The sequence below is a fragment of the Aquarana catesbeiana genome, linkage group LG06 (assembly GCF_042186555.1).
Source record: "Aquarana catesbeiana isolate 2022-GZ linkage group LG06, ASM4218655v1, whole genome shotgun sequence".
Taxonomy (NCBI): Eukaryota; Metazoa; Chordata; class Amphibia; order Anura; family Ranidae; genus Aquarana; species Aquarana catesbeiana.
This window is the reverse complement of record NC_133329.1, coordinates 148,628,142-148,655,966: the sequence shown is the minus strand read 5'-3', so window position 1 is coordinate 148,655,966 and position 27,825 is coordinate 148,628,142. Positions and strand designations below refer to the sequence as shown.

Sequence of the window (27,825 nt, the reverse complement as noted above, 5' to 3'; positions counted from 1 at the left end):
AGAACAATAATGTGGTTAGAGGTATTGGTATACCTATATGCATATACACACATATACACACCAATCTATATCCGACTACGTGTGGTCATCTCCATTGTAGAGCCCCTACACCGCATATAAATGGGGAACTGGGGCCCTCTTATGTGAAGGGACTAATACATTTATGTAGGCACAATACATTTAGAATTACGAATGTTGTATTGGGGGTATTTGGAGACCACCAATACATTGAATTAAAAATATAACAGGGGTAAAAACAGTACATGGTTTATAAAATGGTAGCGATTTCAATGCTTTCATTAATTCCTCCTGGCGAGAGTACATCTAAGGTGTAAATCCAGAAGGTCTCACGTGCACAGAGCTTCTTGAACCTCTCAGCCGCTGGCAGGGACCTCGGGATCTGCTCGATAACCCATACTTCGAGGCCGTCTGTGGAACCTTATTTGTCACTACCTTTTAAACAATTTTCATATTGTTCTTTTTCATATATTCATAATTTTCAATTTTCCATATATTCATATCTTTATATATTCATATTGTCTTTTGCATGGGTATTTTTAACAACTACACCTATTATCTGTTAATTTGTTATCATTGAGATTACTCTTTAGCTCTGAAAATTTCCTTTTCATCTCCCAGAGAGTGTCCTCATATGTCCATCACTCTCCATCTTTCCAATCTAGTTTTCGTTTTCTTTTTATTCCCTCCTCCCCTTTTTCTTTTTTCCCTCCCCCTATCCCTTCTTAAACCGCTCTCACTATCCATATTTAGCTTGATGAAAGAGCGCAGCTACTGTGTCATCGTAGCCCGTACGCTCATGAAACGCGTCGCATTCCAGTGACGTCACAACTCCGCGCCTGCCTCCCACCAGCGTCCCAGGCCTCGTTTTTGGAATCTAACATCACCGCGGCCGGCTCAAGCGGTATTTCCACAAAGCCAAACGCACAGCAGGCAGCAGGAACCACTGTGACCGACCTGATGGACTCCTTCCATGGATTTTACTACATGCGGTTTTTTACCTTATAAAATGTGAGTTGCTTGTATAGTGATCTTTTAATAAATCTTTTAATACTGCACTTAGAGGCGCCTCCCCTTCCCTTGTGTTCTTTTCTGCATTGGCGTACCCCCCCCGTGAGGGTTTTCCCCATACCTGCATGCCGTCAGCTACTCGTTGCTCTGTGGTTCCCTGGTGACACCATAAGCCTTTTACTTTTTATCCCTCCCCATTCCTTCTTGCTTGACAACAGGATGGGATCTTATGATTATCATTGATTAAACTAGCTGTATTTACGTTCCAATGCCTGTTGTGAGACTGTTTTTTCTACTAACCCATTGAGTGCTGGATTGTTTTGTTGAGTGATGATTAAAAGAGGCACATCTAAGTATGCAGGCATCCGGGGTAAAGCTGTCCACATAGACTGTCCTCTGCACCTCTGGCTCTCACTGCTGTCAGTCTGCAATTGTGACCTGGAAAGATTACCCTGCAGTAGAGCGATCTGAAAGCGAGGCTTGAAGCGCTCGTGGAGCGCAGAGAGGAAGGGATGATGGCGGTGTGGAGGATGGTCTATGTGGACAGCTTTACCCCGGATGCCTGAATACTTAGATGTACCTCTTTTAATCATCAACCATGTGAGTTGCTAAATGTTACCTTCATTAAATTGTAACCAAATTGCTACACTTAGAGGCGCCTCTCTTCTCTTTTATACTTAGTTGTGACATGATGCTACTTGCATATCAAGACATCGCTTGTATAGCAAGTCAAAATGTATTAAACAATTTTGCTTGTCTTGCAAAATGCTCTCAAACCAAGGTTTTACTGTATAGCTATGTAAAATCTTAAAAATAAGTGTCTATACTGTTTAAAATCCAGTAATACACTCTCTCACCCTGCATTGCACATGCTTAGTTGCTCTCAATTTTTGGGCACTGCAGAAATTGTAGAGGCCAATCTGCTGACAGCCTTAAAGTGAAATGAAATCCTCTTATCCTTTACAGCCAAGGAAGCTGCTTCTGTTTGATTCTCAACTGCCTTGGTACTGCCATTTGATGGTTTGACAGTTTTGTTGAGGACACAAGCAAATGTGACAGTTAACAATCCAGGCGTTCCTGGAATGTAACTGTTTTTTGAAACCATGGGTTTAGTTCCGTTTTATGATTTACTGCTGTTCAGGGGCTCTAGACTTCAGCAAAATGGCAGCCTCCAGCAAGAAGAAACAGGAGCAATGCTGGAGGCATGGAATCAGGGGTGTAACAACCACCATAGCGACCCATGCGGGCGCTATGGGGCCCGCAGCCAAGTGGGGCCCAGTGAGGATGAGAGCACCGCCGGCACAATCTCCGAGCCAGGGGAAGAGAGAGGAGAGGAAGAGGCAAGCTGTGACCTGTGCCCAATGCAGCGTGACCTGTGCCCAATACAGGGTTGCCTGTGCCCAATACAGCCTGGTCTGCCTGTGCCCCATACAGCCTCACCTGTGCAGAGGAACAAGAAAGCCACCCGGATCAGCAGAGAGCTGAACTGCCTGATGTAATAGCTTTCATTAGAACTTCCAGTGTTCCCGGGGCTCACGTCACATAGCTCCACCTCTTAGCCCAGTGCCTTTGATAGACAGAACGCCAATCCAATGCGGGACGTGTGACGTCATCAAAGGCGTCAAACCAAGAGGTGGGGCTATGTGACTATGAGCCCCGGGAAGACGGGAAATTCAAATGAAAGCTATTACAGCGGGCAATCCCGCTCTCTGTTGATCCGGGTGGCTTGCCTCTTCCTCTGCACAGGTGAGGCTCTATAGGGCACAGGCAGACCAGGCTGTACTGGGCACAGGCAACGCTGTATCGGGCACAGATCACGCTGCATTGGGCACAGGTCACGCTGTATGAGGCACAGGTCACGCTGTATGGGGCACAGGTCACGTTGCATTGGGCACAGGTCATGCTGCATTGGGCACAGCTCACATTGTATGGGGCACAGGTCACGCTGTATGGGGCACAGGTCACGCTGCATTGGGCACAGGTCACGCTGTATGGAGCTAAGGTCACTCTGTATGGGGCACAGGTCACGCTGCATTGGGCACAGGTCACGCTGTATGGGGCACAGGTCACGCTGCATTGGGCACAGGTCACGCTGCATTGGGCACAGGTCATGCTCCATTCGGCACAGGTCACGCTGTATGGGGCACAGGTCACGCTGCATTGGGCACAGATCACGCTGCATTGGGCACAGGTCACGCTGTATGGGGCACAGGTCACGCTGCATTGGGCACAGGTCACGCTGTATGGGGCACAGGTCACGCTGCATTGGGCACAGGTCACGCTGCATTGGGCACAGGTCACGCTCCATTCGGCACAGGTCACGCTGTATGGGGCACAGGTCACGCTGCATTGGGCACAGGTCACGCTGCATTGGGTACAGGTCATGCTGTATAGGGCACAGGTCACGCTGTATGGGGCACAGGTCACGCTGTATGGGGCACAGGTCACGCTGCATTGGGCACAGGTCACGCTGCATTGGGCACAGGTCACGCTATATGTGGCACAGGTCACGCTGCATTGACACTAGGGCAGCTGTGGGGGGAGCTGTTTGCAGGGGGGCCCCATACAACATTTTGCTATGGGGCCCTGCTATTTCTAGTTACGCCCCTGCATGGAATGTATGTTCCTTGCTGAAGAACAATGTTTTTTATCAAGTTGTTAGGTAAAGTTTGCACAAAAGCCATTCAAGCTAACCTGGAAGGAAGCCCGAGAGAACATTGAAGCACACAAAAAACCCTGCTGTTCAACCCCTCATTTTTACCAACCTGTCCACAATATTGTTGCCACCTGTTCGGTATTGCCCTGGACAGTCCGGGTTTAGACACTTGTGCCCGGGTCTCTTCCACCTGTGACCCGGACACAACATACTTCCAGTCCCATCCATCCATCTAGTATACTGTACCTGTCCTGGGGATGGAGCTAGTGCCGGACCAAGTTCTGGCACTGCACTCCACTCAATGAGATTCCTTTCGGCTGCGCCTCTCTGCCTCCCCTGCCTGGGGCCTCTCTCACCCCCCGCCGCCGCCTTGATGATCTCCTTTGCAGTCATTGGTTGCTGTCCTAGCAACCAATGACATGCTTTTTCTGCCGTTTACACTGCATAGTGGGAGGTAAATAGCCCTAGAGCTGCTCCGCCCCCCAGCTCTGCTATCACAATTTCCTCCTTGCTTGTAGCAGCTCCCAGGTTCTGTTGGTAAGGCAATCTGAATGGATGTGTTAAAGAGGGCAGGGGGCACTGATATAAGGGGGCTGTGAGCTAATGGAGGTCTCTAAGAGGGGGTACTGACTGCTGATCTAATGGTCTGTAATCAACCATTAGATCAGCAGCACCCCCCTTAGAGACCCCCATTAGCTCACAGTCCCCTTATAACAGTCCCCCCCCCTTATCAGTTATGAATGTCAGTGTGTCCTATCAGTTCCCATCATTGCCGACTATCAGTGCCCATCAGTGCCGCCTATCAGTGCCCATCATTGCTGCCTATCAGTGCCCATCATTGCCACTTACCAGTGCCCATCGTTGCTGCATATCAGTGCTGCCTATCAGTGCCCATCATTGCCACCTATCAGTGCCCATCATTGCTGCATATCACTGCCCATCATTGCCGCCTATCAGTGCTCATCATTGCCGCCTATCAGTGCTCATCATTGCTGCATATCATAACTGCCTATCAGTGCCCATCACTGCCACCTATCAGTGCCCATCATTGCCACATATCAGTGCCCATCAGTGCAGCCTCATCAGTGCCCATCATTGCTGCATATAAGTGCCCATCAGTGCAATTTCATCAGTGAAGGAGAAATATTACTTTGTGCTCTGCATTTTTTTAATATTTTATTTTTTTGGGTCTCTAAGTGGAGCACTGATCAAATGGGGAGTCTCTAAGGGGAAGCATTGATATGGGCAGGGTCTCCGATCTAATGGGGGTCTCTGAGGAAGGAGGGGTCACTGATTTAAGAGGACTTTAATGGTGGTCTGTAATGGGGGGGGGCTGTATTATAAAGGGGCTGACACTGACCCCTGTATTATGGGGGGGGGGGGGGGGTGACACTCACCCCTGTATACAGACAGTCCCTCAAAGCCCAAATAGTGTCTTTCTACAGCAAATAATTTGAAAAGTTGAGATTAACTTCATATGATTAGAAATGTTATTTAGGCACAAAATATGTAAATATATGTATACTGCAAAAAAAATAAAAGAAAATGCCATTCGGTGCTAAAGTGTTCAGGTTTGGCTAGAAGAAAAGGTGGCAACCCTAGTCCACAAGTATAAATAAGCACTAATAGCTAAATAGCTAAATATTGATTCATATGGGGCGCCGCCCCTCTAATCTCCATGCGGGTTGCCGGACGCATGGATTTCTATGTGTTTTTTTTTTTTTTTTAATGTAGCTAAGTCCCCGGCCTCTCCAGGCCTAATGGTGACCTCCAGAGTTAGGGACAGCTGACAACCTTCTACGCAGAGGGGGTTACGAGGCAGGGTGGGTGCAATGCTACGTAGATTAAGGGGCGCCAGACACTTCTTGAATGCAAAGAGATTTATTGTCTCTTAAACAGAACTGAGGGAGAGAGGGTTAGGGCCAGGACACCCTTTAGTAGTTGCAATGTTATTTGGCAGACTCCGAGACTTCTACTGTTAGACAGCTATGCAGGGAAAGGCATCCAGCAAGACACCACATCTGCACGAGTAGGATCGCTGTCTCCTATGGCAACAATCTTGTAACAGTTTCTAACACAAGTTGTAACGAACTCCTTTACTTCCTCTACAATCTCCTCTTGTAGATATTCACTCAACTGAGCTCCCAGTCTCTCTCACTAGACTTGCTAATACATAGTTGCCAACATTGAAAAAAAAATATGTGGGACACTTTTTTGGCTGTAGGCGGAGTCATACAATAATTAGGGGGCGGGGCATTCGTTTGTAGGCGTGGCTCAGAAAATTTATAAGTGCGGCGCACGGAGCGCACCGCGGCGAAAAATGGGCGTGGCTTATGCGAAAATGGGCGTGGCTTATATGAAAATGGGCGTGTCTTGCGTGAAAGTGGGCGTGACTTGTGTGAAAAGTGGACGTGGCTTGTGTGAAAAGTGGACGTGGCTTAAATGGGCGTGGCTCAAGAGGGTGTGGTTAGAGTCTGAGATGAATGAGGGATGGAGAGGGAAAGGGGGAGAAGGAAAGGGGGAGAGGGGAATGACGGGACAGCAGGCCCAGATCCTACACAATAGAAATGTGTATTCTAGAAAGTTGAACAATCAGCAGATAAAGATGCTCCAAACGCCTGGTGTTAACGTTTCAATCAGCCTGGCACCATGGTTGTTATGGTGTCAGGATGATTGAAGCGCATTATTTCTATTATTACATTGTAATATAAAATTAAATCATTCAACTCACCATAATGCCGAATCAGTGGGATCCCTGAGCGTGTCACTAGCCACGTCGCCTGCCACCAGCAGAGTCTGTCCTTGCATCAGGTGCCCCCACCAGAGTCTGTCCTTGCATCAGGTGCCCCCGCCAGAGTCTGTCCTTGCATCAGGTGCCCCCGTCAGAGTCTGTATAGACCCCCTCCATCAGTGCAGATCCCCTCCATCAGTGCAGATCCCCCTCTATTATTGCAGCCCCCCCTCAGTGCAGCCCCCCCTTGATTAGTGCAACCCCCCTCAGTGCAGCCCCCCTCTATTAGTGCAGACCCCCCCTCTATTAGTGCAGACCCCCCCTCAGTGCACCCCCCCTCAGTTAGTGCAGCCCCCCGCTCAGTGCAGCCCCCCTCAGTTAGTGCAGCCCCCCTCAGTTAGTGCAGCCCCCCCCCTCAGTGCAGCCCCCTCTCAGTGCAGCCCCCCTCAGTTAGTGCAGCCCCTTCTCAGTGCAGTGCAGCCCCCCTCAGTGCAGTGCAGCCCCCCCTCAGTTAGTGCAGCCCCCTCTTAGTGCAGTGCAGCCCCCCCTCAGTGCAGCCCTCCCTCAGTTAGTGCAGCCCCCCTCAGTTAGTGCAGCCCCCCCTCAGTGCAGCCCCCTCTCAGTGCAGCCCCCTCTCAGTGCAGCCCCCCTCAGTTAGTGCAGCCCCCCCCCAGTGCAGCCCCCTCTCAGTGCAGTGCAGCCCCCCTCAGTTAGTGCAGCCCCCCCTCAGTTAGTGCAGCCCCCCTCAGTTAGTGCAGCCCCCCCTCAGTTAGTGCAGCCCCCCCCTCAGTGCACCCCCCTCTCAGTGCAGCCCCCTCTCAGTGCAGCCCCCCTCAGTTAGTGCAGCCCCCCTCAGTTAGTGCAGCCCCCCCTCAGTGCAGCCCCCTCTCAGTGCAGCCCCCCCTCAGTGCAGTGCAGCCCCCCTCAGTTAGTGCAGCCCCCCCCTCAGTTAGTGCAGCCCCCCCTCAGTTAGTGCAGCCCCCCCTCAGTGCAGCCCCCTCTCAGTTAGTGCAGCCCCCTCTCAGTTAGTGCAGCCCCCCCCTCAATGCAGCCCGGCCCCCGCTCAGTGCAGGAGCGGCCGGTGTTCTGCCGAGAACGTTCCACTCGGCAATGGAGGACCCCCTGTACTGCGCAGGCGCAGCGCTTGCGCAGTACGGGGCTGGGAGCTTTCAGCAAGACACGGCGACGACGCCGTGTCTTCTGCACGCTTCAGTGGAGAGGGGAGGGGCCGTGCAGCTAAAGAAGGCGCTTCATTGGCTGCACGGAACGAGCCCCCTTCCCCTCTCCACTGAACACTAGAGGAAGAGAGAGCGGCGGCGCCGGCCGCCATTTTGCTGGAGCCCGCTGCTCCAAAAAAACAAAAAAAAACAACATTCCCGATTTTCCTCATGGGAAATCCCGAATTCGGGACACTCTCCAATCGGGACGAGGGTCCCAAAATCGGGATTGTCCCGGGAAAATCGGGACTGTTGGCAACTATGCATTGGGATTGCATTGGACAAGGGTGCTCAGTGCAGCTCAATGCATGTGGTGTGAATGGTCCATGCCCTTGATTAATGTCACCTGATAATGTTTTCCCCAGACAGAACACTGCATAGGACACTTTTGGGTGATTTTTTGTTATTTTACTGTTTTATTGTCTTATTTATAAAAGTCTGTCATCCCTTTTCCAGCTTTGCTTTTGTCATCTGTTTTCTGATCATTTTTAGCCATATTTGTTTAATTTTGATAAAGTGTGAGTCAATTTTTACTAAAAACACGCTATTCTATCCCATATGGAAATAGCAGCATAGTCTGCATACCTACCTTCCAGCTAGAGCGCCATATCAAGTTAAAGAATTTAGGCCACAACTGAATTATTTTAAGACCTTCTTAAAATCTTATATAGCCAGCGATGGCGCCATCTTGAGTTATTGTAGGGGCAGAGCAACCTTGGGACCTGTGCTTCTTAGTGGCGCAGGAGGGAATGTTTTTCAGGCCACACATGCGCAGTGTGTACTGTCCCTGTCACCTATGATGAGCTCTGCAGCTGTGACAGAAGAGGTGCAGCCGAAAGAACAGGGTGGCAATCCATCCCAGGGCACTAGGGGGCGCTGGTCCCAACAGCTGCTCTATCCCTACAATAAAAGGACAGGGTCATCACAGGCTGACAATTAGAAGAAGGCTTCTTTCTAGTGAGGTACGTTTTTAGTACTGCCCTGGCTGGAAGCTATGCTGCTGCATCCTGTATGAGACAGCATAGTATTCTTTTTATTAAAGGTGAACTTACCCTTGAATACAACATATTTAGAAAAAGGAGTACATAGATTTTGAGAAGGAAAAATGTGTATGGTTAGGGTGGCACTTGAATGAAAATAAGTATATCTAATACAGCTTCTCCCTCCCCGTGTAAACCTTGACAATGAACCTCTCGTATTTGCTCCATTTTTGTCTGTTAAATTCACCAATTAAAGTCCCTAGATGGCAGTAGCTGACATAAGTGTAAAAATTAGCTGTTGATCCTGCCAGAAATCATGTGAGCTGATAAATTCCTGTACTTTGTGTACATGCCTAGCTTTACTAGTTAGCATTATTCCTAATTCTCTCTGTGGGCTACAGCCCACCTCACCTATATGGTATGGAGAAGAAGAGATGGTGGAGGTGCTCTGTAGTTCTATGCTAGAGTGATAAAGCTGCTCTTCCATAGATACAGTATGGTGTATCTATGACGATGCCAACTTTAAAAGACTCAGAATTTCTAATAGGCAGAAAATCGGGGACTATGTACAAAATACATGCCAAGACATCTTTGAGCAGGTGGCTTTCAGATATCGATCGTTGGCCGCTTTCATTGGCTGGGCCAATACGACCTCACTCCCGTGCATGTGCAGTTCAATCAGCTTCAGCGTTGCCAAATTTCTACAGTGCGTAGTTCATTGTACAGGGGCAGACAGGCAGGTAGGTGTCTCTTCCACACTAAAAATCCTGCCTTTTTACGCATCTTTTATTTATTTTTTTACATAGCGTTCCACTTTAATTCATGTGCTTTAATAATTTTTTGCTGAAGAACTGAAAACTATTGCTATAATGCTTGAAAAATGTTAGCTGGAGTTAAAGCCTAACTCCACATTTATTGTTCATTTAAATAGCTTGTTTGGGCCAAGCTGGACAAAACAGACTATTTAACCACTTGCTTACCGGGCACTTAAACCCCCCTCCTATCCAGACCAATTTTGAGCTTTCAGCGCTGACGCACTTTGAATGACAATTGCGCGGTCATACAACACTGTACCCAAATGAAATCTTTATCATTTTTTTCACCACAAATAGAGCTTTCTTTTGGTGGTATTTGATCACCTCTGCAGTTTTTACTTTTTGTTAAAAAAAAAGTAAAAAGCTGAATTAAAAAAAAAAAAAAAACAGGTCATTTTTCTCCTTCATTGATGTACGCTGATGAGGCGGCAGTGATGGGCACTGATAGGTGGCAATGATGGGCACTGATGGGTGGCAGTGATGGGCAGCACTGCTAGGTGGCACTGATTGGCGCTACAGGTGGACATTGATAGGTGGCACTTGTGGGCACTGTTAGTTGGCACTGTGGGCACTGTTAGGTGGCACTATTAGGTGGCACTAATGAGGCAGATGTGCCTCTTCCACTTCGGGACCGATGTCCCTGACATCTGAGCCGGTGATCAGCTTTTTTTTCTACTCACGTTGTCAGCGTGAGTAGAAAAAAAAACTGATTACCGATCTTTTGTTTACATCATATGATCAGCTGTCATTGGCTGACAGCTGATCACATGGTAAGGGGCCGGGACCGGCCCCTTACTTAGATCGGTGATCACCCGAGTCTCAGTGACTCGGTGATCACAGCGCGCAGGGCGCGCGCAGGGAACGTGCACAGGGGAGGCCGTCATATGACGGCCTACCGGGAATTCAGGTCCGCGCTGTGGCCGTCATTCGGCCATAGCGCGGATGTGAGGTCGTTAACCACCTCCCGCCCGCTGTATAGACTAATGTCGGTGGAGGGGTGGCTTTCCCGTTCATGTCATATGACGTCTCCCCAGTCTCGCTGTGCTTGCGTGCCCACAGGGGCACGCAGATCGGCAGCACAGTGGACAAGGTGCAACCCCGATCTTGGTAAAGAGACGATGATGAGGCTTTTTACCCATGTGATCAGCTGTGTCCAATCACAGCTGATCACATGTAAACAAGGAAATGCCAGTTATTGACAAATTGGGTGAAATGTGCAGCGCTTATGTGATCATATAAACCATAACAAATGATATACGTACAAAAACGTGAATAATAAATGATGTGCTCCAGTTTGATTTATTTGTCGCTTACTTAGGCTGACTTCTCATCTGTGTGTTTTTCTGTATTTTTTATTGCTTTGGAGTGTTGTCATGCGTTGACAACCATTGTTGGATTTAAAAATGGACTTGAACTTTTTTAGTCAATGCATGTCAATGCACTGCATTGATGTGAGGTAGCACCAGTACTTATTTACACTTGTATTGCCCTTTGAAGAGCGGGTTACATGTGATCGCTCTTCAGAGGGTGTTTGGCAGGCGGCGAGGAGGCGTTATGTTGCCTCCTAACCGTCTTTTTTTCATTTCTAAAAGCCGAATTTTTGGTGCATCACTAATATAATCTGAGAGCCGAACCCTGCTGCTGTCAGAATAAACAGATCAGTGCTGCGGCTGTTTGGTGTTCCTGCAAAGAAAACAGCGATTAATAATAACACATAGTAATGATATACCATTGACTCAATAAAACAACAATTTATTTATTTAAAAAAATTTTTTTTTTTACTTTTTATTTTTTTTATAATTTTACTTAACCGGGTCCATCCAAGTCCAGAAAAAAAACAGAAGACTGCATCATTTTCTGGACCAGATCAGAAGTAGCCTGCTGTAAAGGTATAGCAAAGTCCTTTATATCCGGTAGCCCATAGTGCTGACAGCGGTCTACCCCTGTCCACCAGGCAAAAACTGAAGGAGCACAGGTATCATCACGCCACGTGAAATGGGCTTAAAACATGAATTATCGTGCTTTTCATAAAAGCCAATACAATAAAAGACAAATGGATCGCTCATCAGGTCTCCATATATCGCTCTTTATTTGATTAATATAGATCGTTTCTACTTCCTCAAACTCCTGGGAACACCTCAACAGCTGCCAAAACCTGGGATTGAACCAGGGACCGTTAGACCTTCAATCTAGTGCTCTCCCATCTGAGCTATTTCAGCAAGTTCAGGGGTGTATTGTTTATTAGCTATGCATTTATTATAGGAAATAAATACAATCCTCACACCCAAAATGGATGGGGTTATGTAATGCGATATGAAATCCAAAGTCATTTATGTCATCCAGCAATGTCAATGTATGTCATTCACAATTAGGGATGAGCTTTCTGTTCGGGTCGAACATGAGTTTGACTCGAACATTGGCTGTTCGCCCGTTCGTCGAAAACCAAACATTATGGGCTGTTCGCACCAAATTAGAGCGACGCGTAACGGCCCATAATGCACTGCGGGAGCGCAGTGCATTGCTGTATGATGATTGGCCAGAGCATGCACCATGACCATGCATGCTTTGGCCAATCACAGCACCCTCAGCAAAGAGAGCCATAATTGGCCAAAGGCAGGGTGCCCCACACTATATAAGGCCGCCTGCACGTTGGCCTCGTGTAGTGTGTCGTTGCTGGCGTGGATGGAGAGAGAGTGTCATTTAGATTGAGCAGGCAGGCGGGTTATTCAGTTAGCTACAATGTATTTAATATATATATAGTCAGTCTCATATATATATCCACTGTATCCAGTTTAGCTAGATCTGACTGCAGTCCGTTCCTGGTGTGCTGTTTCTAATATACTTCAGGCAGGCAGGTGATTCAGTTAGTTGCAGTGTATTTAATTGACTATATATATATACATATATCTCTATCTATCTATCTATCCACTGTACCCAGTTTAGCAATATCTCACTGCAGGCCGTTCCTTGTGTAGTCTAATATACTTCTGGCAGGCAGGTGATTCAGTTAGCTGCAGAGTATTTAATAAATATATATATATATATATATATATATATATATATATATATACATATATACACACACACACACACACACACACAGATAGTCTTGTATATTTTTCCACTGCATATAGTTTAGCTATATCTCACTGCAGGCCGTTCCTGGTGTACTCTTTCTAATATACTTCAGGCAGGCAGGTGATTCAGTTAGCTGCAGTGTATTTAATATTTATATACAGTCAGTCTTTTATATATATATATATATATATATATATATATATATATATATATATATATATATATATATATATATCCGCTGCATACAGTTTTTCATACTTTTCTGGTGGTCAATATTGTAGGCCCATAGTTATTAAACTTCTGTTGGTGTATACAGTACCGTGCACCCCTTTTGCAGTTGCTACTACTTTCCTGGTGGTGTACACAATACATACAGTGCACCCATAGTTATTACACTTCTGTTGGTGTACACAGTACCGTGCAACCCTAGTGCAGTTGCTACTACTTTCCTGGTGGTATACACAATAAATACAGTGCACCCACAGTTGTTATTATACTTCTGTTGGTGTACACAGTATTGTGTACCCCTAGTGCAGTTGCTACTACTTTCCTGGTGATGTACACAATACATACAGTGCACCCATAGTTGTTATTACACTTCTGTTGGTGTACACAGTACCGTGCACCCCTAGTGCAGTTGCTACTACTTTCCTGGTGGTGTACACAGTACACAATACAGTGTAGTGTTTTTTTGCTAAACAAAATTTACAGCATGTCCGGAAGGCCACCAAGGAGAGGCAGACGCTCATAGGCCACTAAAAGAGGACAAGCAGGCTCTGTGTCTACAGTCGACAGTGCTGGTCCTGGATGCATCCTCAGTACGCGGCCGTGGGGCATGCTTGTCATTTTTTCCTGCAGCTGGCCGTGTTTTTGAGCCACAGCATGCAGAAGAGTTGGTGGAATGGATAACAAAGCCCTCCTCATCCTCCGTCACCCAGGCTCAGAGTAGTTTGCCTGCCAAAGCGGCCTATTCCATTGGCTCCTTGTCAACAAACACTCCTTCCCTAGCCCCACCATCATGCACGGAGTAGTCCCATTCGACCACAGTGACGGGTACATGCTGCAGGAGGATGCGCAGCGATTTGAAGGCTCCGATGATGGTACCCAGGTTGAGGAAGGGAGTAACATAAGCCTAGAGAGAGGGGGTGCCCAAGAAGGTCAAGAAACTGTCAGTCATGTTCCCCCCGCTGCAGCATACTGCTAAGTTTGCTCCAGTGACGAGGAGGGAGGGGATTATGAGGGGATGATGGTTGTATGCGACAATGGCACCAACCTCCTCTCCACCCTCCGACAGGGACACTTGACCCATGTTCCCTTTTTGGCTCACGTCCTGCATTTGGTGGTGCAGCGGTTCTTAATTAGGTACCCGGGCTTACAGGATCTCCTGAGGCAGGCCAGGAAAGTCTGTGGTAATTTCCGTCGGTCATATAATGCCAGTGCTTGACTGGCTGACATTCAAAGAGAATGCAACCTGCCCAAGAACCGCCTCATTTGTAACATGCCCACCAGGTGGAACTCAGCGTTGGCAATGCTACAGCAGCTGCACACGCAGCAGATGGCCATCAATAAGTACTTGTGTGAGTATGGCACCAGGATAGGGTCAGGGAAGCTTGGCTTTTTTTCGCCACGCCAGTGGCTACTGATCAAGAATGCATGCACTGTCCTGTCACCATTTGAGGAGGCCACGAGGATGGTGAGCAGTGACAGTGCATGCATCAGTGATACTGTCCCTCTTGTCTTCCTGTTGGAGCACACGCTTTGTGGAATAATGGACAGGCACTTGAGGCAGAACAGCGGGAGGAAGAGGAGTACTTCCTTACCTCTCAAGGCCCCCTTTATCCAGATACTAGTATTCCTGCAGGCCCGCCGATCACACAGGAAGAAGAGGAGGAGGATTGTGTCAGCATGGAGGTGGGGGATAACACTCAGCATCAGTAGCAGTCTTCAAGGGATCGTTTGCAGGCCCCAGAATCCCATGGAGTTGTACGTGGCTGGGAGTAGGTGGTTGAGGATCATGTCATCCTTAGTGACCCAGAGGACTCAGAATCGAATGCCTCTGCAAACCTATGCTGCATGGCCTCCCTGATCCTGCAAAGCCTGCGAAAGGACCCTAGGATTTGTGGTATCAGGAGAGGGATCATTACTGGCTGGCAACCCTTCTTGATCCACGTTACAAGGCTTCGCAGAGGGAGCAGAGGATGAAACATCTTCGGGAGGCCTTGCAGAAAGGTTTGTGCAATGCGTTTCCAGAGCCTGGGAGGTTTAAATTTCCTGGTGTTGGACAACATGTTGCTGAGGCTTCATTCAGTCACAGAAATAGCAGTGGAGAAGGTGGCCATTTGACCGATGCCTTGAGGAAATTCTTCTGTCCTCAGCGCCCAGGTCTGATTGGTTCCAGCAACCATCGCTAGCATCTGAATTACATGGTGCCGCAATATCTAGGGGCAAGATCAGACTTGGAGACCTTTCCACCAGAACATCCACTGAGTTACTGGGTCTTGAAGATAGACCACTGGCCAGAGCTTGCTCAATATGCAATTGAGCTACTGGCCTGTCCTGCATCCAGCGTTCTTTCTGAATGCACATTCAGTGCTGCTGGAGGCTTTGTAACCGATCACAGAGTGCGCCTGTCCACAGACTCTGTTGATCGGCTCACATTCATAAAAATGAATCAGTCTTGGATCACCAGCTACCAAGCACCTGATGCTGATGTTTCCGAATGATTTTTCTATGGATGTGGGATCCCTTGAAGACTGCATATGCTGAGTGACTATCCTATTCCGCCTCAATTTTCATGATGATAGCTAAGAATTTTTTCGGTTCAGGGCACCCCCACCACTACCTAAGGCCCAATTTTTCTGCCCCTGTTTAACAGGGGCGCATATTTACAATTTTTGATATAATATTTCACAGCAGGGCCTGATCCTGTGCTCAACAAAAGTATCTGTGAGGCTTTACAGTGTTGTGTTACCACCACCACTGCCTAAGGCCCAATTTTTCTGCCCTGTTTAACAGGGGCGCGTAATTACAATTTTTGATCTAATATTTCACAGTAGGGCCTGTTCCTGCGCTCAACAAAAGTATCTGTGAGGCTTTACAGTGTTGTGCCACCACCACCACCGCTTAAGGCCCAATTTTTCTGCCCCTGTTTAACACCTATATCCTATTTCTTTACTTCTATTTGAACAAGAAGAATGACTCTGAATAATTCCTCACATGATGGGATTATCCATGTGCATCAAAGGGCCAGAAGCACACACAGCCTCTCCCCGATGGCCCAGAGACTCAGACATCCACACAATCTTTGGAAGGCACTACCATTGCGCTAACTAGGCCGGAGATGACTTGGTACCTCCACATAACGACCTGACACATGGCAGTGAACAGACCACTGCTTTCAGCCAGTCCAGGACTATTAATGCTGTGTTCCCCGGCCACAGCATTCTACACTGACCTTTCTCTAGGAGGATAATAGTTCTGTGTCCCCGGTCACAGAACACTGCTCTACTCTCCTCCGCTTGACTGCTACTTCTTCCTTCCAGATCTCCTCCAGCATGCAAGTCCTGTGTTCCCTGGTCACAGCAGCTTGATACTTCTTTAAGGATGAAGATCTTTATCTTAAGCTCCCTCCTGGCGGTTCCTCCATTCCTTCTCCACGCACAGCGCATCCCCATGTGGGGACACCCAGAACAGCAACTCGGTACTCTATTGTGTGTTCCTACTTTCCAGAACTCCTCCCTGGAAACATGTGACCCCAGCTTATATGAGAGGCCTGCCCCCTGCCAATACCGCAAGAAAATTGGTCAGGGCTCCTCACATGAGCTGCCTAATACTCAGATCTCAAGTCCAACCTCTCTTCCAGAACTATCCTTCTGAATACAGGGGAGGCATCTCTGAGTCAGAACACAGGTGGCCACACCTCCCACTACACTGAACACTCCCAGTCCCAAATCACAACAACGAGGTCCAACCTAAAGCACAGGCCTGGCTAAATTTACCTGCACTTGGGCCCTGAGCTAAAGAAAATACTACTCTAGCACCTACCTTTAGGTAGAGGGTGCTACACAGTGTTGTGCCACCACCACCGCCTAAGGCCCAATTCTTCTGCCCGTTTAACAGGGGCACGTAATTACAATTTTTGATCTAATATTTCACAGCAGGGCCTGTTCCTGCGCTCAATAAAAAGTATCTGTGAGGCTTTACAGTGTTGTGCCACCACCACCACCGCCTAAGGCCCAATTTTTCTGCCCCTGTTTAACAGGGGCGTGTAATTACAATTTTTGATCTAATATTTAACAGCAGGGCTTGTTCCTGCGCTCAACAAGAGTAACTGTGAGGGATTACAGTGTTGTGGCACCACCACCACTGCCTAAGGCCCAATTTTTCTGCCCCTGTTTAATGTAAGAGCGATTCCGCGTCATATGCTTTATGGCGGATCGCTCTGGTGACAGGAGGGGGAAAGCACATCCCGCACTCCCGGCTCTCTCCTCTGTCATTTCTCCTTTGTGGACACTGCTCCAGGCTGCTCTCCCCTTGTCCCAGCCGTGAGTGCAGGGATGGGGGGGGGTAACCAGGTACAGCAGCCTGGGGGGGTGGCACAACTAAAATCAGCACCCCCCCTAGATCCAGCCATGGTGTCATCCCTCTGGCAGGTGTCACCCGGGTGCGGTTCGCACCCCCTTAGCAACGCCATTGTCAATCGCAATGAGTGATGCACAAAGGTGGTGATCTGTTGATATGGCAAATCACCACTATTTCCTATGTTCAAACCCAAAATGGACAGGGTTATGTAATACAATATAAGTCCAATGTCATTAATGTCGTCCAGCAATGTTGATCCATGTCATTCACAATGAGTGATGCATAAAGGTGGTCTATTGATATGGCAAATCACCACTATTTCCAATCTTCAAACCCAAATTGGACAGGGTTATCTAATACAATGTAAATCCAATGTCATTAATGTCGTCCAGCAATGTTTATCCATGTCTATCACGATGAGTGATGCACAAATGTGGCAATCTTTGGAAGGCACTACCATTGTGCTAACCAGGCCGGAGATGACTTGGTACCTCCACATGACAACATGACACATGGCAGTGAACGGACCACTGCTTTCAGCCAGTCCAGGACTATTAATTCCGTGTTCCCCGGCCACAGCATTCTACACTGACCTTTCTCTAGGAGGATAATAGTTCTGTGTTCCTGGTCACAGAACGCTGCTCTACTCTCCTCCGCTTGACTGCTACTTCTTCCTTCCAGATCTCCTCCAGGATGCAAGTCCTATGTTCCCTGGTCACAGCAGCTTGATACTTCTTTGTAAATCCAATGTAAATCCAATGTCATTAATGTTGTCCAGCAATGTTTATCCATGTCTATCACGATGAGTGATGCACAAATGTGGCAATCTTTGGAAGGCACTACCATTGTGCTAACCAGGCCGGAGATGACTTGGTACCTCCACATGACGACCTGACACATGGCAGTGAACGGACCACTGCTTTCAGCCAGTCCAGGACTATTAATGCTGTGTTCCCCGGCCACAGCATTCTACACTGACCTTTCTCTAGGAGGATAATAGTTCTGTGTCCCCGGTCACAGAACGCTGCTCTACTCTCCTCCGCTTGACTGCTACTTCTTCCATCCAGATTTCCTCCAGCATGCAAGTCCTGTGTTCCCTTGTTACAGCAGCTTGATACTTCTTTAAGGATGAAGATCTTTATCTTAAGCTCCCCCTTGTCCCAGCCGTGAGTGCAGGGATGAGGGGGGGGAGACCTGGTACAGCAGCCTGGGGGGGGTGGCACAACTAAAATCAGCACCCCCCCTAGATCCAGCCATGGTGTCATCCGTTTGGCAGGTGTCATCCCTCTGGCGGGTGTCACCCAGGTGCGGTTCGCACCCCCTTAGCAACGCCATTGTCAATTGCAATGAGTGATGCACAAAGGTGGTCATCTGTTGATATGGCAAATCACCACTATTTGCAATGTTCAAACCCAAAATGGACAGGGTTATGTAATACAATATAAGTCCAATGTCATTAATGTCGTCCAGCAATGTTGATCCATGTCAATCACAATGAGTGATGCATAAAGGTGGTCTATTGATATGGCAAACCACCACTATTTCCAATCTTCAAACCCAAAATGGACAGGGTTATCTAATACAATTTAAATCCAATGTCATTAATGTCATCCAGCAATGTTTATCCATGTCTATCACGATGAGTGATGCACAAATGTGGCAATCTTTGGAAGGCACTACCATTGTGCTAACCAGGCCAGAGATGACTTGGTACCTCCACATGACGACCTGACACATGGCAGTGAACGGACCACTGCTTTCAGCCAGTCCAGGACTATTAATGCTGTGTTCCCCGGCCACAGCATTCTACACTGACCTTTCTCTAAGAGGATAATAGTTCTGTGTCCCCGGTCACAGAACGCTGCTATACTCTCCTCCGCTTGACTGCTACTTCTTCCTTCCAGATTTCCTCCAGCATGCAAGTCCTGTGTTCCCTGGTCACAGCAGCTTGATACTTCTTTGTAAATCCAATGTCATTAATGTCGTCCAGCAATGTTTATCCATGTCTATCACGATGAGTGATGCACAAATGTGGCAATCTTTGGAAGGCACTACGATTGTGCTAACCAGGCCGGAGATGACTTGGTACCTCCACATGACGACCTGACACATGGGAGTGAACGGACCACTGCTTTCAGCCAGTCCAGGACTATTAATGCTGTGTTCCCCGGCCACAGCATTCTACACTGACCTTTCTCTAGGAGGATAATAGTTCTGTGTCCCCGGTCACAGAACGCTGCTCTACTCTCCTCCACTTGACTGCTTCTTCTTCCTTCCAGATCTCCTCCAGCATGCAAGTCCTGTGTTCCCTGGTCACAGCAGCTTGATACTTCTTTGTAAATCCAATGTAAATCCAATGTCATTAATGTCGTCCAGCAATGTTTATCCATGTCTATCACGATGAGTGATGCACAAATGTGGCAATCTTTGGAAGGCACTACCATTGTGCTAACCAGGCCGGAGATGACTTGGTAACTCCACATGACGACCTGACACATGGCAGTGAACGGACCACTGCTTTCAGCCAGTCCAGGACTATTAATGCTGTGTTCCCCGGCCACAGCATTCTACACTGACCTTTCTCTAGGAGGATAATAGTTCTGTGTCCCCGGTCACAGAACGCTGCTCTACTCTCCTCCGCTTGACTGCTACTTCTTGCTTCCAGATCTCCTCCAGCATGCAAGTCCTGTGTTCCCTGGTCACAGCAGCTTGATACTTCTTTGTAAATCCAATGTAAATCCAATGTCATTAATGTCGTCCAGCAATGTTTCTCCATGTCTATCACGATGAGTGATGCACAAATGTGGCAATCTGTTGGCAATCTTCCAACCCGAAAGAGCCAGGGTTATATTCCACAATGTAAATCCAATTGATATTGTCCTGCGATGTCGATCCATGTCAGGAGAGATGAGAATTACACTTCACATGTCTCAGAAGGCTGACTGAATGCGCATCTGGATTTCGTGCATGCGCACTTGGGGTCACAGCTGGCTCCCTAAGTCTAGTTGGCAATGCCGGGGATACAAAGACCAGCAAAGTATCGGCCTGGCTTAGTTTTAGTGAGTCTTTCTTAAATACCAGCAGACCTTATTCTTTCAATTCCTATTCAGCATCTTGCTCCATTTCTTGCTTATGAAGCTGAAGCCATCAAACAATCTCTGTTGCGTATTTGCAATTCTCCTCTCTTTCTTTCTTCTGTAGTGAATCAGTTTCTTCACTTCAAATTGCTCATTTGTGTCTATTTCTGGGCACTGCAACAAGAAAATACATAAATCAGACTTATCATTCAATACAAGACATACCAACCAGGAGATGCATTTTCAAATGTAACACTATACTACCTGTTACCATTATAACTAATATTTCAGTTCTTCTATGAACTTATAATGATATTTAATAATAATAATTAGCAGTTGGCTGCATGTGGAATATAGCAAATGTACAGATGATCATGTTTTTGTTTTTTTTTTGCAGTTTATAATTATTCTGCAATTCCTAGTAACTGAAGGCAGCTCCCTATTAAATGATCTCCTTGTATGTGCACACATTATATTAATTGTACTTCCAATGGACTTACTTCTGGCATACACAATGGTGATGTAACCTTTCCTTCCTCCAACTTCTTCCAGTCAATAGGTCTGAAGAAGGGGTGTTCTTGCAGTCTTTTCACTGCCCACCAGCGATCTCTCGGATATTCTTCAAGAAGCTGTAATGAAAAAGATATGAAATTTAGCATACAGTAGATTGTCACTAATAAAAAATGATAAATTAGCCAGTTTAGTATCGGCTATTTAAACAACAACAAAAAAAATCTTATACTGTCATATTTTAATTCCTTAGTGTAGTTTTAAATTAAGGTATGTCTGCTAGAAGGATATAAGGTAACATTCCTGAACTGGTCTAGGAGTCCCCCCAACAGCTCATATTTTCAGAATGTCACACGGGTAGTTCAGATGTAATGCTGACCTCCTGTGTGGTCAATATCCTGCCATAAAATCTGTATTTAACACTTTCAGAAGTCATATACCCCCCTCTGTGCTTTCTGACTCTAATCTCTTCATCACTATGGGACATAGCAATGCAGAAGAGCCTTTTTTTATATAGACAACACTAAGGACCTATAGCTCTTAGATAATTCTAATTCTAGAGTATCTATACTTACTCGCTCAATAACATCTCGAAGGTCAGGGTCGATGTTCCCTGGATAGAAGTAGTTCCTGGATCGGACTGATTCTGGCTCTGCTCCTGTGGCCATTTCGAACAGGATGACACCAAGTGAATAATAGTCGGCCATGGCATCGTAGGGTTTGTTAGAGTAAACCTGATAAAACAGAGAGAAAGGGTAACTATAAAATAAAGCACATGATCAACCATACACAGAGCAGTAATAATAGGTAAGTAATAATTGGTAGAAATGACAGGTCACAGTGTGGCCCCTGATGTTTTTTAGGCTTCTTGTCACAATCATTGTGACCCTGCTTCCTTCATCTCCAAAATTCTTGTTCTTTCATTATGATATGGCTGATAAACATAATAATATAAAATGGATGTGGTAAAAGGGGCAAAAGAAGGGTGTTTTTTTACTTACCTCTGGGGCCATATAGGCTGGAGTACCGGCACAACTATACACTTTCTTGGATCCGAACATATCGACTTTAGAAAGGCCAAAGTCTGCGATTTTTACATGGCCAGAGCTGTCAAGCAGTATGTTCTCGGGTTTCAAGTCTCTGTAAAAGAAAAGGAGAGAGTTATATTTACAGATCAAATATTTAAAATCAAAGTTCACCCAATACTAATAGGTCAGTTTTAGATGGGTGCCAACGGGTTAGATCACCTACTAACTTTCTGCACCACTTTATGAATCTCAGCATGAACCTCGTGAGTTCAGTTCCCAGCTTACTGCAGTTGAAGAAACCATGTCAAGTCCCAGTCTGTCATTCTGCAATGCTTTAACATCTTTATTGAAAACAAGGGAGTAGAAACACTCCATAGGCCATCTTCCCCTGTCACATTTTTACCCTTCTAGTGGGACATGATTAAGTCCCAGTAGGGGGCGATATGTATTCGAATGAGAAAGCCTGGGGAGTAATTCTATCCACATGTCTTTAATAAAGTTGTAGACACATTGCGGATTGATGAAGTGTGCCTCAATATTGTTTCTTCTACTGGTTTATGGGGGTTGATGGAGCCCAGAGCAATCTTTACATCTGTGGCTGGTATTGTGGGGCTGCTGAATGGGACAGGGAGCCGTGTTAGAAGGGGACATCTGCAAATACTGCAGTTATAAGGAGAGAGATTCTTAGCTTGATGACATATTTAATTAAAATGTATTGAGTATGGGAAAGTGAGGCTCTTTAACTTAGATGCACAAAAGCTTCAGCAGCAGGCGACAGAACTGGCAGCAGGCAATTCAACCCTTGTACACCCACCCACAACTAGAGTACCAGTGTTGGGTGGTGTTATCCTTTAATAAAGAATGGCAAATATGAAGGCAAGATCATGGTGGAAACGCTTACCTATGAATGATACCATGTCCGTGCAGATATTGCAGAGCACAAAGAAGTTCGGCAGCAATAAATCTGTAAAAAAAGAGAGAAGGTCTATTAATATCACATGTCTCACAGAAATAAGTAAATAAATGAACAATAGATGATTCCTTCCTTGCTGTGCAAGTCATAGGAAGGAATGTATTACTCTGACAATGATAGGCACTGTTCAGTTTTTGGGGTAATATATTAATTGGTCCTAAACCAGCCCATAGAGATTGGGTAAAAGTCACCTGTTCTGACCAAAAATCTCATGTCTGTGGTAGCTGACAACCACTGGCTGAGATCTGTCAGGTTGGAACATTGATTATTCGGGGTTGAAGATACAGCCTTGCACACTAAAATAAACTAAAGGATTTAGCCATTTTCTGGCAGGTATGACATTAGGCTAGAGGTATACAGCAGAGGTTTTTCCTGATGAAGGCTTACTGAGGTGTGTGTGGGCTGTTATAAAATTAGGACTTATTATATTAATACTATATTTATGAAAATCCTTCATTATGACTGTTAGCCCTCACCCTTTGTTCGGGCCACAGTCACACCACGTGAAAAACGTGCCAAAATGCATATCACACTCGTGGTGCCATTGATTCCTAATGACATCTCGAACGCAGGTAGTAGTTGCCTGAAAAAACGCACCAATATGTACATTGCAAAAGTGCGTGAGGCTCACTGCCAAAAAAAATCCATGAGTTACTTTGGCACATTTGGCACATGTAGGGCAGCCCATACAAGTGAATAGGCTGTCCTGTGCTGTTGCACAATAAACATGCAAAAAAGTGCAAATAAACACTTCACATGGTGCAGGTGTAAATGCATCCTTGAACAGTATCTTTGTGAGCCGTACCTTATTGCAGCAGTTGATAATGGAGCAGAAGACTTGATCAGGTCGCATAGCTCTCCTCCTCTCATGTACTCCATAACAAAGAAAAGATCTTCCTGTAAAAGGCAGAGAGAAATATATAGGTTCAAAAAGGTAAAGTGGATGTGGGGTTTGTGTTTTGTCAGAAATGCAGAAATATTGGGCTTAAGATAACAAAGAACAGCACTGGATTTCTCACAGGATCAACAGGTTTTTTTATCTGTTCTTATTGAACAGGTATAGCAGAATGCTTTGATTTGTATATTTAATAGACCAAGTGGGAAAAAAACAAGAGATGGTCACTGTTGGGTTTACATTCACTTTAAATCTAATGCCACGTACACACGACCGGACTTTATGGCAGACTTTGTCCGGCGGACTTTGACGGACTTTATGACGGACTTTCCAAATGAACGGACTTGCCTACACACGATCAACCAAAGTCCGACGGAGTCGTACGTGATGACGTACGACCGGACTAAAACAAGGAAGTTCATAGCCAGTAGCCAATAGCTGCCCTAGCGTCGGTTTTTGTCCGTCGGACTAGCATACAGACGAGCGGACTTTTCGACCGGACTCGAGTCCGTCGGACAGATTTGAAACATGTTTCACATCTAAGTCCGTCAAACTTTTGAGAAAAAAAAGTCCGCTGGAGCCCACACACGATTGAATTGTCCGACGGACTCTGGTACGCTGGACCAAGTATGCCGGAAAGTCCGCTCGTGTGTACGCGGCATTAGTTCAGAATACGTAGCTTGGCAAGAACTTTAAATATATGTTCACCTCATTGGGAAAGCAATATACAGAGCCACATAACATGCAAACATGTTCTACCAGGCTGCCATTACAATGAGTCTATCATAGAGAAGTAGATATGTGCGATTAGTTTCGTACGAATCAAAAATTTGCACGAATTTCCGGAAGTTTGTACATTCGTACGAATCTGAAATACAAATTTTTATGCATATGAATTCTGTACGAAATAAAAAGTTAAAAACCTAGGAAGTCAGCACAGCACAGGGATGGTGGGAGCCCCTCATAATGATAAATTCATCATAACCAAAATTCGTAATTGTTACGAAAAGTTAACAAACCTAAAAGTTAAAAACCCAGGAAGTCAGCACAGCACAGGGATGGTGGGAACCCCTCATAATGGGCACAGCGGGTGTACAGTCAGACCCAGGAACTCAGCACAGGGATGGTGGGAACCCCTCATAATGGACACAGCAGGTGTACAGACCTGGGAACTCAGCACAGGGATGGTGGGAATCCTATGGGAATTTCTATGCTTATGAATTTTATACGAAATACGAAATTTCGTTAACGAATTTTGGAATTTTGGATCCAAATTCCGTTACAACGGAAACGTGACTGGTGTTTTGTTCACCAATCAGAGGAAGTCAGCACAGGGATGGTGGGAACCCCTCATAATGATAAATTCATCATAACGAACATTCGTTATTTTTACGAAAAGTTAACGAACCTAAAGGTTAAAAACCCAGGAAGTCAGCACAGCACAGGGATGGTGGGAGCCCCTCATAATGATAAATTCATCATAACGAACTTTCGTTATTTTGCAAAAAGTAAGAATCTAAGGAAAATTTGTATTTCGTACGAATCCGAATTTAATTTTCAGACACGAATTACGAAATACGAATTAATTTTCGTACGGAACGAAACTTAACTAATTTATTGACGGCGCACATGTCTAGAGAGAAGTACAGGGGTATACCTGATCTGAGTCAGTGAAAACAAAGCCAAAATAAGAGCGACCAGAATTCCCAACATTCTACAATGGCAGCCTCTGTGAAGCTGGACCATCTCTAATGTTTTTCTGGTTTGGGGATTTGGGAAATAGATAATATGGATGTGATTTGATGAGTGATTGATAGGAATGTGACACTTACTTCTGATTGGAAGGTTCCATAGGCATGTGTACAAAAAGGACTCTCTCCAACCTTTTCAAGTATTTGTCTCTCTATAAGTACACTTTTAGGATCTTCTTTTAATAATTGCCTTTTCTTTACTACCTTGACTGCCAGTTTCTGGTCTGTGGCAGGATGGGATGCCAGGGCGACCTAAAAAAAAAAGAAAAAAAAACACAGGACACAAATGATTAGAGCTAATTCAGCACCAGGTTCTGAAAAGGTTACCACTGGGTCCCCAGCAGCAACCCCCAGCCTGGCTACAATTGTTAGCATGAAAACACAGTTTATAGAGCATGAACGCAGCAGGCCTTCAGCAAGTTGAAAGTGGTTTTGACTGTTAGTCACTACCTTCTAGACTGTTATGGGGCGTACACACGGTCGGACTTTTCAGCTACAAAAGTCCGACAGCCTGTCCGACAGACTTTCGACGAACTTTCGACGGACTTGCGGAGGACTTTCTAACGAACAGACTTGCCTACACACGATCACACAAAAGTCCATCGAATTCTTACGTGATGACGTACACCGGACTAAAATAAGGAAGTTGATAGCCAGTAGCCAATAGCTGCCCTAGCGTGGGTTTTTGTCCTCAAGACTAGCATACAGACGAGCGGATTTTTCGACCGGACTCGAGTCCGTCGGAAAGATTTGAAGCATGTTTCAAATCTAAAGTCCGTCGGATTTGAGGCTGAAAAAGTCCATTGAAAGTCCGGAGAAGCCCACACACGATCGGATTACCAGCCAGCTTTAGTCCGTCAGCATCCGTTGGACTTTTGTAGACGAAAAGTCAGACCGTGTGTACGCGGCATTAGTGAACGGGGATAGCTTTAAATGGGCTTTTATCAGGCTGCAGTAGGGTTTTAGCAAATTTAGAGAAAACTACAGCCAACACTCACTCCTAAGTCTGTATTCAGTGTTCCTATATTGGGGCTAAAGGTTATGAAGCTCTGAAGCCAAACTCTATAGAATCTGCTTAATACAGTTTAAATACACATTAGATTAATTGCCTTATCAACAGATGATGTGCCGAGCTGCTTATTGTGTATTACACCTCCGACAGACAGCACACCACTAACATAACTTTAGGCTAGAATCACTCCACTCGCTTTGCATTAATTTAACACACACTAAGTACATTTGAGATGATGTGTGTTGGCATTTTTTTAAATTTAACAATGATGTAAAACAACTTTATTGTACCTTCCTTAAAGCACATTTCATTAAATGCATTATGTTCCAATTTCATTGAACACACACTTATGCCCTGTACACACGGTCGGATTTTCCGACGGAAAATGTGTGATAGGACCTTGTTGTCGGAAATTCCGACCGTGTGTGGGCTCCATCACACATTTTCCATTGGATTTTCCGACACACAAAGTTTGAGAGCCTGCTATAAAATTTTCCGACAACAAAATCCGTTGTCGGAAATTCCGATCGTGTGTACACAAATCCGACGCAAAAAGTGCCACGCATGCTCAGAATAAATAAAGAGATAAAAGCTATCGGCTACTGCCCTGTTTATAGTCCCGACGTACGTGTTTATGTCACCGCGTTCAGAACAATCGGATTTTCCGACAACTTTGTGTGACCGTATGTATGCAAGACAAGTTTGAGCCAACATCCGTTGGAAAAAATCCATGGATTTTGTTGTCGGAATGTCCGATCGTGTGTGCAGGGCATAACACATCACTATGGTGTAAACATGCCATATTGGAAATAATAGATTTCAGTTTGTCATTGAGTAACACAGCTTAGCGCGTGTAATGTAAATGGGAAGTGGTAAGTAATACAGTGGTATGACCTCCGCCGACAGCCTATTGTTAGCCCACTGACAATATTAATAACCAGCAACTCGCAATACATTAAACCTGCTGTTCATATATCTTTGATTACTTACTTTTCCGTAACTACCTTGACCAAGTATTTTATGAAAGATGAAGCTGTCAAGGTTAAAGTCAGCTGGTGGATCGCATCCCACGTTGGTTCCGGGCACATCCCTGACTGCCTGGTTGGCTCCCTCACTGACCACCTTGTTGACTGGCTTGCTGACAAGCTCATTGGCTGGCTCGCTGACAGCCTGGTTGACAGGATCACTGACAACCTCGTTGACTGTCTTACTGACTGCCTCGCTGACTTCCTCCTTGATTGTCTTGCTGACTGCCTCGCTGACTGCCTTGCTGACAGCCTCGTTAATTGTCTTGCTGACTGCCTCGCTGACTTCCTCGTTGATTGTCTTGCTGACTGCCTTGCTGACTACCTCGCTGACTGCCTTGCTGACTGCCTTGCTGACTGCCTCGCTGACTGCCTCGCTGACTGCCTCGCTGACCATCTCACTGACTACAAGATAAATAGAAATCATGACATGTTATTACCTTACCGAAATCGAACACCTACTTCAC

General features: G+C 46.0%; 1 protein-coding gene across 1 annotated transcript; it reads right to left on the bottom strand.

The window, feature by feature from the left end:
• Positions 1 to 19,354: 19,354 nt before the first annotated feature.
• LOC141147689 (probable serine/threonine-protein kinase DDB_G0277449) lies at positions 19,355 to 21,397 on the bottom strand. Its single transcript, XM_073634896.1, has 3 exons — positions 21,250 to 21,397; positions 20,665 to 20,793; positions 19,355 to 20,338 (listed from the first exon to the last, which is right to left on the bottom strand). The coding sequence occupies exons 1-3, from the start codon at positions 21,379 to 21,381 to the stop codon at positions 20,183 to 20,185; spliced, it is 417 nt and encodes a 138-aa protein (XP_073490997.1). The 5' UTR covers positions 21,382 to 21,397; the 3' UTR covers positions 19,355 to 20,182.
• Positions 21,398 to 27,825: the final 6,428 nt, after the last annotated feature.